The sequence below is a fragment of the Canis lupus genome, chromosome 32, assembly GCF_003254725.2.
Source record: "Canis lupus dingo isolate Sandy chromosome 32, ASM325472v2, whole genome shotgun sequence".
Taxonomy (NCBI): Eukaryota; Metazoa; Chordata; class Mammalia; order Carnivora; family Canidae; genus Canis; species Canis lupus.
In genome coordinates, this window is record NC_064274.1 from 8,243,634 (window position 1) to 8,258,893 (window position 15,260).

General features: G+C 37.8%; 1 protein-coding gene across 1 annotated transcript; it reads left to right on the plus strand.

Annotated features, from left to right (window-relative positions):
* The first annotated feature begins 1,255 nt into the window (after positions 1-1,255).
* Positions 1,256-2,931, plus strand: LOC112646097 (ATP-dependent 6-phosphofructokinase, muscle type-like). Its single transcript, XM_049105015.1, is given in 3 exon segments — positions 1,256-1,397; positions 1,400-1,845; positions 1,847-2,931. Coding segments are annotated over 3 exon segments (1,416 nt in total). The 3' UTR covers positions 2,675-2,931.
* The last annotated feature ends 12,329 nt before the right edge of the window (positions 2,932-15,260 follow it).

A 15,260-nucleotide genomic window follows, 5' to 3' on the forward strand; every position in this document is an offset into this window, starting at 1 on the left:
TTAACTATAATAGCCTACTGTTGACCAGAAGTCTTACCAATAACACAGTCAGATAATACGTTTTGCATGTTATATTTATTTTATACTGAATTCTACAATAAAGTGGTTAGAGAAAAAAATGTTATTAAGTAATTAAAAGGAAGAGAAACTCACTGAAAAAAAATCCACATATATGTGAATCCATGGAGTTCAAAATCTTGTTTTTCAAGGATCAGCTATATTTTTTAAGGTCCAAAAGTTCCATTTGTTTTTATATCTTCCACTTCTGTCCTCATTGTGTTCATGTTTTTATTAAATTCTTAAAAATATTTACACTAGCTATGTTAAAGTTCCTGTCTGCTAGTTCCATTATCCCTGTCATTTCTAGCTCTGCTCCTGTTGACTGATCTTTTATTCATGCTTATGGTCACACATGTTTTCTTACATACCTAATAACTTTGATGCTGGACATTGTGGATATTATACTGTTAAGTGCTGGTTGCTTTTGTTTTTGAAATTTGTCTTAATAATCAGATAAATTATAGTTCAGTCCCTTTAAGATTTTTTGTTTAAACTTTGTTAGGGCAAGTTTAGGAACTTTACTCTCAAACTAATTTAGCCTTGTTATTGAGGCATGACCCTTCTGATATTTCTATGAATTGCCCCAAGAGTTCAATGAGATCTCTCTAGTCTGGCTAGATGAAATTTGGTCATCTCTCTGCCCTATGTGAGCTATTGAATTTATTTTATAGCCCTCTTGTGACACATATTCCTTTCCTAGCTTTATAAAGAAATGCACTGATAAGTATTCACTCAAAGACTTTAGGGCCCCCCTATGCAGGTTCAAGAAGCTTTCTTTCTTGTCCTACATAGCTTTTTTTTCTCTGGAACTCTGTTTTCAAATTCAAGATGCTTAAGCCCTTCAATCTCTATCGCCTCAAATCAGTTAAGTGCAATGTGCTTTCCTTGAGTTCCTCCTCCCTCTGCCATTGTTTAAAAACTGCCTCTAGAGATACAGCATTCATAGGTCTTATATTTTTCTAAGGGATCAGAGTCCTGGATGGCCTGTTGTCTCGATTCTGCAATTTTTTAGTTGTTTATGGGGGGAGGGCAAGTTCCATACCATGGCAAGTCCTGTCGTGTCCAGAGCACATGTCTAAAAGGTTTTGCTCTGTTAAATTTGAATAAATAGGTCCTTTCATCAATTAGTGTATCTTTTCCAAACTGTTTAATATTCTCAATATATCTTTAGATAAATATGTGCATAAAAGAAAGGATGGGTGTGGAAGCAGTGATGGCACTCTTGGTGGGGACCCCGGACACCCCGGCCTGCTTGGTGAGCCTCTCTGGTAACCAGGCTGTGCACCTGCCCCTCATGGAGTGTGTGCAGGTGACCAAGGATGTGACCAAGGCCATGAACGCAGGAAATTCGATGAAGCCGTGAAGCTGAGAGGCCGGAGCTTCATGAACAACTGGGAGGTGTACAAGCTTCTGGCTCACATCAGACCTCCTGTCTCGAAGACATTGGCTAGCATGCACATGGTGGCCGTGACGAACGTGGATGCCCCAGCCGCAGGCATGAATGCTGCCGTCCACTCCACCATGAGAATTGGCCTCATCCAGGGCAACCGGGTGCTGGTTGTGCATGATGGCTTTGAGGGCCTAGCCAAGGGTCAGATGGAGGAGGCTGGCTGGAGCTGTGTGGGGGGCTGGACTGGCCAAGGCGGTTCCAAACTTGGGACTAAGAGGACTCTGCCCAAGAAGAGCTTTGAGCAGATCAGTGCCAACATCACTAAGTTTAACATTCAGGGCCTGATCATCATCGGGGGCTTTGAGGCTTACACTGGGGGCCTGGAGCTGATGGAGGGGAAGGAAGCAGTTTGATGAGCTGTGCATCCCGTTAGTGCTCATCCCTGCTATGGTGTCCAACAACGTCCCTGGCTCGGACTTCAGCGTGGGCACTGACACAGCCCTCTACACTATCTGCACGACCTGTGACCGCATCAAGCAGTCAGCAGCAGGCACCAAGCGGCGGGTGTTCATCATTGAAACTATGGGTGGCTACTGCGGCTACCTGGCCACCATGGCAGGCCTGGCCACTGGGGCGGATGCTGCCTACATTTTTGAGGAGCCCTTCACCATTCGGGACCTGCAGGCAAATGTTGAACATCTGGTGCAAAAGATGAAAACAACTGTGAAGAGGGGCCTGGTGTTAAGGAATGAGAAATGCAATGAGAACTATACCACAGACTTCATTTTCAACCTGTACTCTGAGGAGGGGAAGGGCATCTTCGACAGCAGGAAGAATGTGCTCGGCCACATGCAGCAGGGTGGGAGCCCAACTCCGTTTGACAGGAATTTTGCCACTAAAATGGGCACCAAGGCTATGAACTGGATGTCTGGGAAAATCAAAGAGAGTTACCGTGATGGGAGGATCTTTGCCAATACACCAGACTCGGGCTGTGTTCTGGGGATGCGTAAGAGGGCTCTGGTCTTTCAACCAGTGACTGAGCTGAAGGACCAGACAGATTTTGATCACCACATCCCCAAGGAACAGTGGCGGCTGAAGCTGAGGCCCATCCTCAAAATCCTAGCCAAGTACGAGATTGACTTGGACACCACAGAGCATGCCCACCTGGAGCACATCAGTCGGAAGCGATCTGGAGAAACTTCTATCCAACCCTCTTTGGAGTGAGGGTCATGGATTGTCTGATCATGGTCAGCTCACCCCCTGATAGATCCAAGTCCATGTATCCCCAAGTATTTTAGCTCATTTTTCTTTAGGTTTCCTTTTATTCTGCAACTGTAGCCATGATCAGCTCTGGCCAGGGAGTTGGGGCAGTGGGCAGTGAGTAGAGGCTCCTTTTAGGTGGAATTTATCAACTTCTACCCCAGCTTCATCTGTCACACAAGACTGGGCTCCTCTAGTGCTACTGCTAGATTTCAGTTACTCGGTTATTTATAAGCTTTATTTATTTATTTGTGATAACAAAGTCTTGGTTCCCCTATTACTTTTACTGCAGTGACAAACAATGGCTACACTAATAAATGCCAACTGGTCACTGTGAAAGAAAGAAAGAAAGAAAGAAAGAAAGAAAGAAAGAAAGAAAGAAAGAAAGAAAGAAAGCAATACTTAAAGATCTGTAGAAGTTCCTTACAATGGATCTAATATGGTTTTCCTGTCACAATCACGAATGCAAAAAAGCAGGTCAAAACAATTTTTGTAACACTATCCTCTCTCGATTGCAAAGGAAAGTTATTGGCTGTCCTTACCTGGAGATTCAAAAACCCTGAACTCTAATCGCCTTTCTTAGTTACTGATTAGCTTTCTGTGTCTATTTTATCCGATAACAGGGACCGAAGGAACTAAAATTGATGGTTAAAGGTATATACACATAGGAAGATGGGAATTTCAGATATACTTAATATGGATTTAAGCCTCTAATATTTGCTTTCAACTAGGTCAGACAGGTAACCTAGAAGGTTGAAGGGACATAGTGGGGAATGAGGCAAATTGTGTAACACATGGCCCATCTGAGGAGTTCCGGTAGACTACTGACATGTGGGATGCAAAGCAAATGTTTTCAGCTCTTCTAATTATTTAAGAGAAGATAAAGATCTCAGAAATGTAAATATTTTGTATTAAATCCCCTAACATATAAATTTTGGAAATTAATTCAAAATTTAAAATATTATTAAAAATAGTGGGATTTAACCTAGTAACCACCATTACACTCTACTGCTCTTCTTCCACTCCTGAAATTAAACATTTCAGACATCAACCATTAGAAACAAAACCAATGTATTATAGAGAAGGTTCAAAGAGGTTGGGACCAACATGTAAATGATCACAAGATATCTATAACAAAAAGCTAGTACACTTTGTGGGAAAGGAATGTTCATAAGAGTTATCTTGACGTTACATTCCCAAGTCTTTTATAATATTCCCATGAAAATTGTTATTGAAATGGAGCCAACTGTGAGATTAATGGGGAAGAATAAAAAACTAACTTAAAAGAAAAAGGAAAAATCGGGTGGGATTAAGTGAAAATGGAGGAAAGCTCCTACAAGATGAAATATCCAAGTTGTTGAGGCATCATGCATTATAAAATAGTAAAATAAGTAACTGTAGAAAGTGTATAAGCTTTAGAAAGATAACATCAGTGCATGAATCAAAAGTGTGAGAGTAGAAGACAAGCTTCTCTATGGTGAGATATTTGCTATCAACACTTCACATGTCTAGGTGTAGAAATTCAACATGCAACAGACTGCTTATTTTCTCTAAATACTCTGCGGTTAGAGTAAATCTAATCTAGAAGAGTAGCAGTAATTTTATGCATGGAAGTCAAGCTTTCAATTACCAGGTAACCAAAGAAACATTATCAGATTTTTTGTCTCCTTTAAGTATAAAAGTAACTGTTTAGCAAAATGTTAATATAATGATATTAGAGAGTATTTGAAAGCTATATATAATAGCCAAAATTAAGATAAATTAAATATTTAAATATACTTTAGCACTTACACATTAATTCTTAACTATGCTCAACTACCTGGTTTTATGCACGAATTGAGAGACCATTCCTTTCTAATTTCAGGTCATTATCTGGGAATTAAGGCCTTTCCAGGGCCAAGGTCATGAGCTCCAAGATTTCAACCTACTTTGATAAATATTTTCAGCTCTTCTAATTATTCATGACTCTTACTTTGATTCTCGTTGTTTTTCATTTTCCAAAAAAAATTATTTACCCTTGACTTTTTTTAAAAAAAAGATGTATTTATTCATTTATTTGAAAGAAAGAGAGAGTGTGTTCAAGTGGGGAGGCGCAGAGGGGCAAAGGGAGAGGGAGAGGGAGAATCTGGAGCAAACTAACTCCCTGCTGGCATCGAGCCCAATGCAGGGCTCAATCCTACAATCCTGAGATCATGACCTAAGCCAAAATCAAGAATCAGACACTTAACTGACTGAGCCACTCTGGCAGCATATACATTTGACTTTTAAAGATAATTAAAATGGTGGTTCTTTGACTCTTAGTTCTCCTACTTTAAAAGGAAAAGAAACAAAAATTTAAAAATCCTAGCAGTGTAATATAAGTTACTATATTTAACCCAATTGTCTCCTCTTTCATTTAGTAGATTTAAGTTTCCTTACTCAATTTTCACTGCTCAAGACACTGGCCTACCTATATCCTGTCACTGGCCTTTTCTAGGCCTGTTTCATCTATTCAAGGAGGAATTTGAATTGAACTATCTCTGAGATTCAATAATTCAGTCAAATTCTATAAAATTGCAACCTAAGGCAAAATCTGATTTGGATTTCCAAAAATATCAGTTTACCCTAGAAATTGTTCTCTAAAAGGGCTTGTTACTTCTTCTAGAAAAAAAAAAAGAAGAAGCACTTTCAAATAGGATTTATATATAAAATTTAATGTGGTTTTTAAAGAGATATACAATGATAGCACCACAACAGCATGTTAAGAAAATTTCTAAATATACATAAAAATTACAGGGCAGAGTGTCACTGCCCAGTTAATGGACCTATAAGTCATTGCAAGCCTTTTCAGGATTCTGCTGTAGTCAAAAATACAAAAATATTAAACATCAACCCAAGAGGCAGGGTAAATAAAATTAAGAAGTAGTACCTTACTTTCATACAAAATTAAAAGTTATGCACAAAATTCTGGTCACTGCAGCATTAAAAAGCAAGCCTTGGAGAAGAATATTTCAATAATAATGAAATGGCTAAATGGGATGGCTAAGGCCATAGTCTTTGAGGTTAAACTTTTTTAAAGGTAAGACTGTTTAGTTTTAGCGACAAAGGGTGAAGGGGATGCAATCAAAGTTAATATCATTTTAAATGGAATGGACAGCTTAAACATGAACTCATTAATCAAACCCTAGAACACTAGAGTACCAATTGAAATTGGAAAGAGGTTTTTATAGAGCAAAGGAAGGAAGATAGCTAACATGGAAATTCTTACTTTCAAGAAATGAAACAGGCTGGGGAAAATTTGTGTGTGTGTGTGTGTGTGTGTGTGTGTAATTTCAGTGCAATTTGAGATAAGTTGAGATTTAATTTAGTGAAAATGTACCTGTTATTGTGTCCAGAACAATACTAGATATGACAGAAATGTTTAAAACATGGACCTTCTCTTCAAGATTTATAATCCGCCTAAAAGAAGTGTACATTCATGGATTAACAATTCAGAGTAGGCTGCTAAGAGACAGAGTTATGTTGGGGTATAAATTGAATCATTTAAACTTTTTTGATGGCATTGTTAGAGATAAAAATCTGAGAAGCAGACAATGCTTGACCCTATGATAGTGTTCATTATGTCACACATTCTTAATGAAAACTATAAGAATATAAACTATAATTTTCTGTTCACCTATGACTCTGCATTTCATGAGTTGAAAAAATGCCCTACAAGAAAATAAACATTAGCAAGAACACAAAAAGTCATAAAAACTGAGGACATACCTAGGCCCTAAAGTGATATGCAGCAGAGCATAAGTGTGCACATACAGCCAATCTCCCCAGAGGCCAACACAGTAATGTTGGCTTGGGAAGGCAGTTAGTTTAGTGATGAAGAATATGGCTCACGGAGTCAGCCTGCCAGGTTTGGATCTTAGCTTCAGTATGGAAAAGCTACTAAGCCTTCATTAATCTCAATTTCCTCATCTGTAAAATGAGGATAGATATTGAGTCATCCTTATAGAGTAGCTGTAAAGATGAAATCAGATAAACCATGTAAAGAACTCAACACAATAGCAGGCACATGAAAAACATTCCTTAAAATACTAGCTATTTTGTTAGTAAACAACAGACACATGTAATATGAAGAGCAAAGAGTCTCAGCTATTCCTTTAACAGCTAGCTGAGTTTGTGGAGTCCCTTCATCTCTAAGTCAAGAGCATAAACTCCAGTGGGAAGCAGAATAAGAACATGGATGTCAAAATGCTTTGTAATATATAAAATGGTAAATGCATGTGGGTTCTTGCTATAGTCACAATTCCTGTGCACCCTTCCAAATAAGTTGGCTGCTTATATTTTTGTTTGCTTTTCGCAGATGTATCCCAGCATTTAGGACAGTGATTGGCAATTGGCATATAGCAGTGGTCATTAAACATAATTGAACGAATAAATGAAGATCATGTCTCTATAATCCTGAAGTTCGTTTTGTTTGCCCTTTTATCTCTCTGAAATCAGTACAGATGAGGAATCTGAAGGCCTGAGTAGTCACATAGACTACTGTGTGACTACTGCGTGGCTGTGTAACAAGCTATCACAAACAACACCTACTCGTGCACTCACCGTTCTATAAGACAGAAGTCTGGCTCCATGTAACTGGGTCCCCTGGGGTTGACATCAAGGTATCAGTCAAGCTATATTTTTCACTGGAGGCTCCACTAGGGAAGTTTTTCAAGCCCATTAGGGTTGTGGCAGATTCCAGTTCTTTGTGATTGCAGAACTAAGGTTCCTGTGTCCTTGTCATCATCTGGCTATTCTCAACTCCTGGGGGCTGCCTATATTCCTTCTCATGTGGCCCCTCCATAAGCAATTCACAATATCTCATGGCCAGCAGCAGGGTCCTCCTCACCGTGAATCCCCCACATGCTTCAAATCTGTCTTCTCCTGCTCATCTGCTAGAGAAAAACTCTCCTAAACCCAGGGGCACCTCAGTGGCTCAGTGGTTGAGCATCTGCTTTTGGCTCAGGTCATGATCCCGGCATCCTGGGATCGAGTCCTGCATCAGGATCCCTGCAGGGACCCTGCTTCTGTCTCTTTCTCTCTGTGTCTCTCATGAATAAATAAAATCTAAAAAAATAATAATAATAAAGGAAAACCCAGACAGTCTCCCTTTTACTACAGAATGTGACCTATCCAAGGGAGTAATATCTCATCATGATCAGAGGTTCCACCCACACTTAAAGGGAAGGGGCTTATGAAAAGTCTAGGGTCATTGTAGGTTATTCTTAGAATTCTGCTTCCCCACATACACTATACTGCATGAAGAGATAGACTGTCATAAATACGTTGGTGAACGTTTTAAAAGCAGGTGATAGAACACACGTCTAGGATGATCCTTTACGTTTTTGGGTTTTTTAGACTTTATTTATTTATTCATGAGAGGCACAGAGAGAGAGGCAGAGACAGGGAGCCCCATGTGGGACTCAATCCCAGGACTCCAGGATCATACCCTGAGCCAAAAGCAGACGCTCAACCGCTGAGCCACCCAGGTGTCCCGCCTTTTTTCAATGCAAATTCTAAACACTTGTTTCTCTCCCGCTTTAACTCAGTTCACCAATAATGCCGCAGATCAAGTAAAATAATTTCTTCTCCTTTACAGCATCTTTCTCTAAGAGCTTTACATATATTTCCTTATGAATCATCTCTGAGTTCTTGCTCCACGCTCTCCTAGATTCTCCACTTAAGGTTCAGAAGGCTCTGTCTTCATGGTCCCAAAGGCAACAAGAATTTCACAGCTCTGCTAACCCCACTCTCCCGATACTATGGACTCAACACCATCATTTTTATCAAGTAAGCTAGGTCTCATCTATGTTTTTCTGCCCAAGGAAGGAAAATAAAACCTCAGAAAACCCTCCAATTTAAAGAAAACTGTCATGTTGTAGCCGAGCATAACTGCACAAACCATGTTTGCGCCAGTAGATTGGATTAGCTGTATATTGTACAGTAAATGAGTTAGAAATCCAAGCAGTAGGTGTGCTGATATTTTGTTGTAAAATTCATGTGTCAAGAAGTATTTGACAAGCAGTATTTCCATGCTTAAATTGAGCAATGGATTGAAGCCTGAAAAAAAGCAAAGGGAATGTATTCTGCAGTTGTCTCTTAAATCGTGTTACCCACTGATAGTTTTTTTCCCATGGAAAAAGCAATCCCTTCAATATAGAGAGACTGAAAGCCAAGAAAACAGGCTTTAATTAAATCAGTTATGTTGCATTATATCATGTGAACAGTGTGCGCCCACAGCAATCTTTCCATGGAAAAATTAAATAAAGCAAATTTATAATTCAAATGTATATAAACATGGTTGGGCCACCTCATACACTGCCTGTTGTCTGTTCAAGAAAAACCTCTAAATTCTAAAAATAATGGATTCTTGGCTGGGGTGAGAGATACCAAAGAGATTTTATAATATATTTAAATTTCATCAGATTTCTACACAGTCTTCTCAAATAAGCTAGAAAAAGTCCAGAAACAGTGACCTTTTGTCTGTACCAAGCCCTACCCTGATTATCTATTCTTGTAGTTTCAATAATACATTTCTCACTGTGCCTTGGTAACTCCTATCTATAACTACCCACACAAAGCCCAGATGGCTTTGCATTTTTTCAAAGTACCACACAACATAACATATAAATCAAAAGCAATGTAAGTGTTAGCCTAGAAGAGCTGGTCACCTTGAGTAACTTTCCCTAGCTGCCTAATAAGGTTAGGAGTAAGATCCATTTTTCAATGTGTTAGCAGTGTGTGATTGTTGTTACTATGAGAGAGATTTTTCATTTAAAAAAATGCATATTTCATCCTCAGAAAAATCTTCTTATCCAAATCTCCCAAAGAACTGAGCAAGCATACATTATTCTATATATTATGATGTGGAAGTATTTTGAAAAGCCAAAAGTGCTACACACATTTTTTTAATTATCAATATTCTGAGTGTTTAACTTCTGAAATATGTTGGATGCTGAGCTAAATTGACTTTTTGAGTTTTCCAAAAGTAAACTAATAGGTGGGCTCCAGTGTTCTATCTATACTTGAACATATTCACAAATATTTCCCTCAACATTTAATTTACTATGAGAGGTTGAAGAACTGGGTTTATTTAATTATGTAATGTCCCTTTAGGGCATGTAATTAGTAAAAATGGGTCACAAAGAAGCCAAAAGACATAACCATAGCAAGAAAATACTGCAAACAGCAGTATTTATATTCTGCAAACAGCAGAAATGGACCATGTTTTAATCCTCAAGGTTCCATTTCTCACGTCAAATAAAAATTTAAGTAACGGCAACTGAGGGGGGTTTTTTTGTTTGTTTTGTTTTGTTTTTTTGGCAACTGAGGTTTTTAAACAGCAGAAAATCTGAACAATAAAGATAGCATTCAATCAGGATAATGCTAACTGACTTAATATTTAATATCTGAAGTCTCAATGGATTATCAAAGAGGGTATTTCTTGCTCACTTAAGGTTCAGGGAGGAAGGGAGAATAGAAACTCCATGGAGTCATTCAGGGACCCAGGCTGATGAAGGCTGTCATCAACTGTTAGCTGTCAGTGCTGCCCTAAGGATAAACAGCTAGCCAGTAGCTGGAGCAAGAGGGATGGGAATATCACGGAGAAAGCGTCTCTGGGTCAGGCCTAGAAAGTGAGATGCATCACTCCCACCCACATTGCATTGGCCTGAACTCAGTACTATGGTCACACCTAAATGCAAGGGAGACTGGAAAATGTGATCTATCTGTGTGCTGAAAAGGAAAGATACTTGGCTTAGTAGACTGCAGGCTAGTCTCAGCCAAACCACAAATGCTCTCTTAACCCCCATTCACAAGAAAAAAGAAAGAAAACAAACATCAAGAACAATTTTTAAAAGGAAGAAAAAGAAGAAAAGTTCTCTCCTAGTGGGGCAATTTAGTGTCTGGCTTTTCCAGAACTTCCATTTCTCCAAACCATTTGAGCCCCGACATTCATTCTTCTATTGAGCGGTATGTCCATTCACATGGCCTTCAAAAACACAAAAAATCATAAAATATGGAAATAAAGGGCAGAGCAGAAAACTTATGCAATTTAGTGCTCAGAAGTTTGTGGGCCAACTTGATTTGCTAATCCACAGTCTGTGCTTCTGGAGAGGAGAAGAAGGGGGAGTTCACAATCCACAAACCAATTTGTGTTGTTTCTGCAACACTGCAAAAGTGCGACTCATGAATATGCTAATGAAATTGCAATGAGAGTTTTGGCACTATTTCATCACCTCAACTAGATTAGAGAGTAATAACACTATGGGTTTACATGTCTTCAGAAACTGCTGTGGTAGTAGAAAAAAAAATTGGATCTGCGATATTTATAATGCAACAAAAATTATAACCATGCTACAATAAAATAATGATAATTATTTTATATGTAATAGTTTGCAGCACACGCATACAATAGTTCACTATGAAGGTCATTCACTGCTTTCCGTGTTTCTGCTTCCTGGTGTTAATGTGAGTCGATATTTGTGAATGGGCTCACACATTTCTACTCCTTTTTCCAATGATAGAAAAGAGATTTAAAAAAAAATGGGAATACTAGTGGAAAAAATTTTATTGGCAAGGCAGGAATCTCTTTATAAGCACATAGTGCCTTTTTTATCATTAATTAGGGTACTAAGAACAGAAGGACTAAGAAAAATTTATTCTTACCCTTATATTCCAATTGCTAACAAATAGTCAAACTATATCCTGGGACTCTAGAGTTGTCCCTCAATTCAAGCCTTCTTAACAGTTTATGAATGCAGTTTTAAGGTAGTGACCTATTTGACAGGGAACTATATAGAGACAAAAAGGTTAAAGATTAAATGAAAAGTCTTCAACAGCCTTCATTAGGCAACCTGGGCCACAATGAGGCATCTGAGCATTTTCTCCACGTGGCATTTCAGAATGCCTATTATGAGCGTTCAGCTGAGCTGACCCCCTGCAAAACAGAGATTATGCTCAGCCTTCAACTTCCCAATAGACGTTCTCATTAGAAGCTACGAGAAGTAAGAGAAAATATGGGGAGTAAAAATCCATAGGCTCCAAGATTTGGAATAATCTCTGATCCCATAAGAGATGAGGATGTCGCTAGTTCTATAAACTAAGTGGATGCTGATGATATTCTCACGTTTCACAGGCACCTTGTAAAGGAAAATATACTAGGATTTCTTTTACATTTGTTTAATCAAGAGAGAAAATTTTTTTTAGATTAGTGAGTAATGACCTGTATTTAAAAGACATGTAGCTGCTAAATACTTTCATACACATTATCTCAAGTAATGCCATCCATCCATCAGTATGAGGCTAGGCATCCACTATTTATGATATTAAATATCCCAAAGTGATAAAATTTCAAGGCTATTTATATACATCCTCTGTCCTTCTGGTGTGCCCACTCAGTTTATTATTTTCAAAACAATAAATAAGTTGTGACTAACTCCAGTGACACTTTCAGAATATCCCTGTCCCAAAATGCCTTCATTTTGAGGGCAATTGGGTGCTTTAAATAAAGAAGATGATTTTGCTTATAGAGAAGTTTTTTGGAAAACAAGAAATGGAAATAATTCACTCTAACTGTACATAAATAACATTGTACACATTTGAGCTTTTATGTACTTATACTTGTATATGTATGTATGGATGTGTGTATGACACACATACATATACAATCATAGGAAGAAAAAGAAAAAGCCAAATTGGACATTATCTTTGAGTTGGTATGCATTGTGAGTTCTGTGTTTACTTTGATTCCAAATACACACCTAACTGCTGTTGGTGATACAGTATCATAAATAAGCTCTAGGTTGGGGTTTAACAGACTCTGGTTCTCGCTCAAAATCTAATTTGGTAAAGAATGACTCTGTAATATCAAAGATCTTTTCCAACTCTGAAATTCTGACTCTGTGCTTTTCCTATACCTGTGGAGACCTGGCCCCTGGGGTCCTAAACATATTTCTACATTTCCTTGGATCTCATTTGGCACAACTATAGAACTATTTAATATGTGCTTTATCTCACAGGGATTATCCATGGATGTAAGTGTTTCTGCTACATTTCAATCTGAAATATTTGGGTAATTATTAATTTGCAAAGCTTATAATGTGGATACAACAACATTAGGAAGAAAAAAAACACATAACACCAGAAAGGATCATTTATATAGAAATTCATTTTTCTTTGTTCCTGTTTAGTCTCTTTTCAGACCCATTTCATTTGACCAAAATCTTCGGTGGCTTGGTATCGAAAATGACTTCAAGAAGTAAAGATTGAAAATTAAAACTATGATTTTTTTTATTCAGGTGAGAGTCACTTGGGGTGGAAAAATGCAGGTATATGAAACAGGATTTCTTAAATTTGTATGTCTACAAAGGAAACTAAGGGATCTCTTTAAAAAGTCAAGAACTTTTCATCCCAGCTGGATCATAAATAAGTAGCAGATATTCTAATTAAGTAACACTTTCTGAAAAACAGAGAGTGTAAACGCGATTTGATTTAATAGAACCATCTAGAATATTTATACTATGTTATGGTTCTTAGACTCTTTGGATGCTGAACCCCTTTGAGAATATGACGAAAGCTATGGACCCTCTCTCTAGAAAAACACAGAGGCATGCAATTTTGCAAATAAATTCAGGACCCTACTGGGCCATGGACCACAGGTTAATAACCCCTGATTTACAATGTTACAGCCCTGTTTATAAAGTACAGGGCTCTTGGATCAGAAGAGTCTGAATTTGTAGGGTTATTTACATAAATTTGCATACTCTATTCAATCTGCTCTACCTCTATGTTTATAAGATAAATTATTTAGTCTAACCTACTACAATAGTATTCAAATTCAATATCAGTGACATGATATACATAAAATCCTTTAGCAGATTTTTAAACCAATCAATTTAATCACATCTCACAACCAAAGTATAGCTACAAATACTCTGGCTAAAATGAAGATTGCTCCATGGGCTTTCATATAGTGAAGCCAGGCAGACCCTGGCTTGATCTTACCACAAAAATGCCACAGCCCCTTCCTGATGTTTCCTGTATGCAGCCCTAGAATGTGATGAAATTGCCTTTGGTAGTTTATTTACTAGCCATCAAAGCTATTCTTTCATTACCTTCAGAATGTAATGGTTATTTTATGAAGACTCATTAAATTTAATGAGATACAGCCATGTTTATTGCTATCCTATAAAACAGGGGTTAGGGGGAGACCCATCTTCAAACTGACTCTTTCTTCTGTGGAGTACCAAAAATAAAATGTCAGCCATTGCACTGTACTCAGAGGAAGGCGCTTCAGAATTCAAGAAGTCCTTCCCAGGAGTTGAAGTTGATTAAGATCATAATGACCATTGTTGTTCTTATTACAACCTGGCCTTATTAACAATAACAGCAAACTCATACAACTTAATAGTAAAAATATAAATAATCCAATTAAAAAGTGGGCAATGATTCTGAATAGACATTTTTTCAAAGAAGACATACAGAAAGAAAAAAAAAAAAGAAGACATACAGAGGGCCAATGGGCATATGAAAAAGTGCTCAACATCACTAGTTATCAGGTAAATGCAAATCAAAGTCACGAGACCTTATACTTGTTAGAATGGTTATCATCAGAAAGGCAAGAGATAACAGGTGTTAGTGAAGATGTAGAGAAAAGGGGACACTTGGGACACTTGGGTGGCTCAGTGGTTAAACATCTGCCTTCGGCACCGGGCGTGATCCCAGAGTCCTGGGATTGAGTCCCACATCAGGCTCCTCACAGGGAGCCTGCTTCTCCCTCTGCTTATGTCTCTACCTCTCTCTGTGTCCCTCATGAATAAATAAATAAATAAATAAATAAATAAATAAATAAATAATCTTTAAAAAAAAAAAAAGGAAAGGGGACACTTGTGTACTATTGATGGGAATGTAAATTGGTACAGCTACTATGGAAACCAGTATGGAGGTACCTCAAAAAATTAAAAATGGAGCTACCATATGATCTAGCAATTTCACTTCTAGGTATATATCCAAAGGAAATTAAAACAAGATCTCAAACAGCACCTGCACTCCCATGTTCAGTGCAGCATTATTCTCAATAGCCGAAACATGGAAACAGCGTAAGGGTCCATCAATGGATGAATGAATAAAGAAAACATTATATAGTGTCATATATTATAAATGTTGATTTATAGATATATGAATGTGAAATATTTTTATTTCATAATGGAATATTATTCAGCCATAAAAAGAAGGAAATCCTGCCATTTGCAATAACATAGATGAACCTGGACAGCATTATGCTAAGTAAAATAAGTTAAATAGAGAAAGACAAAAACTATATGATCTCACTTATAAGTGGAATCTAAAAAAGCCGAACTCATAGAAACAGAGTAGATTGGTTGTTGCCGAGGGCTGGGTAATGAGGAAAATGGGGAGATATTGGTTGAATGGTACAAACTTTCAGTTGTACAATGAATAAGTTCTGGGAATCTAATGTACAGCAGTGACTATAGTTAACAATACTGCATTGTATACTGGAAAGTTGCTAAGA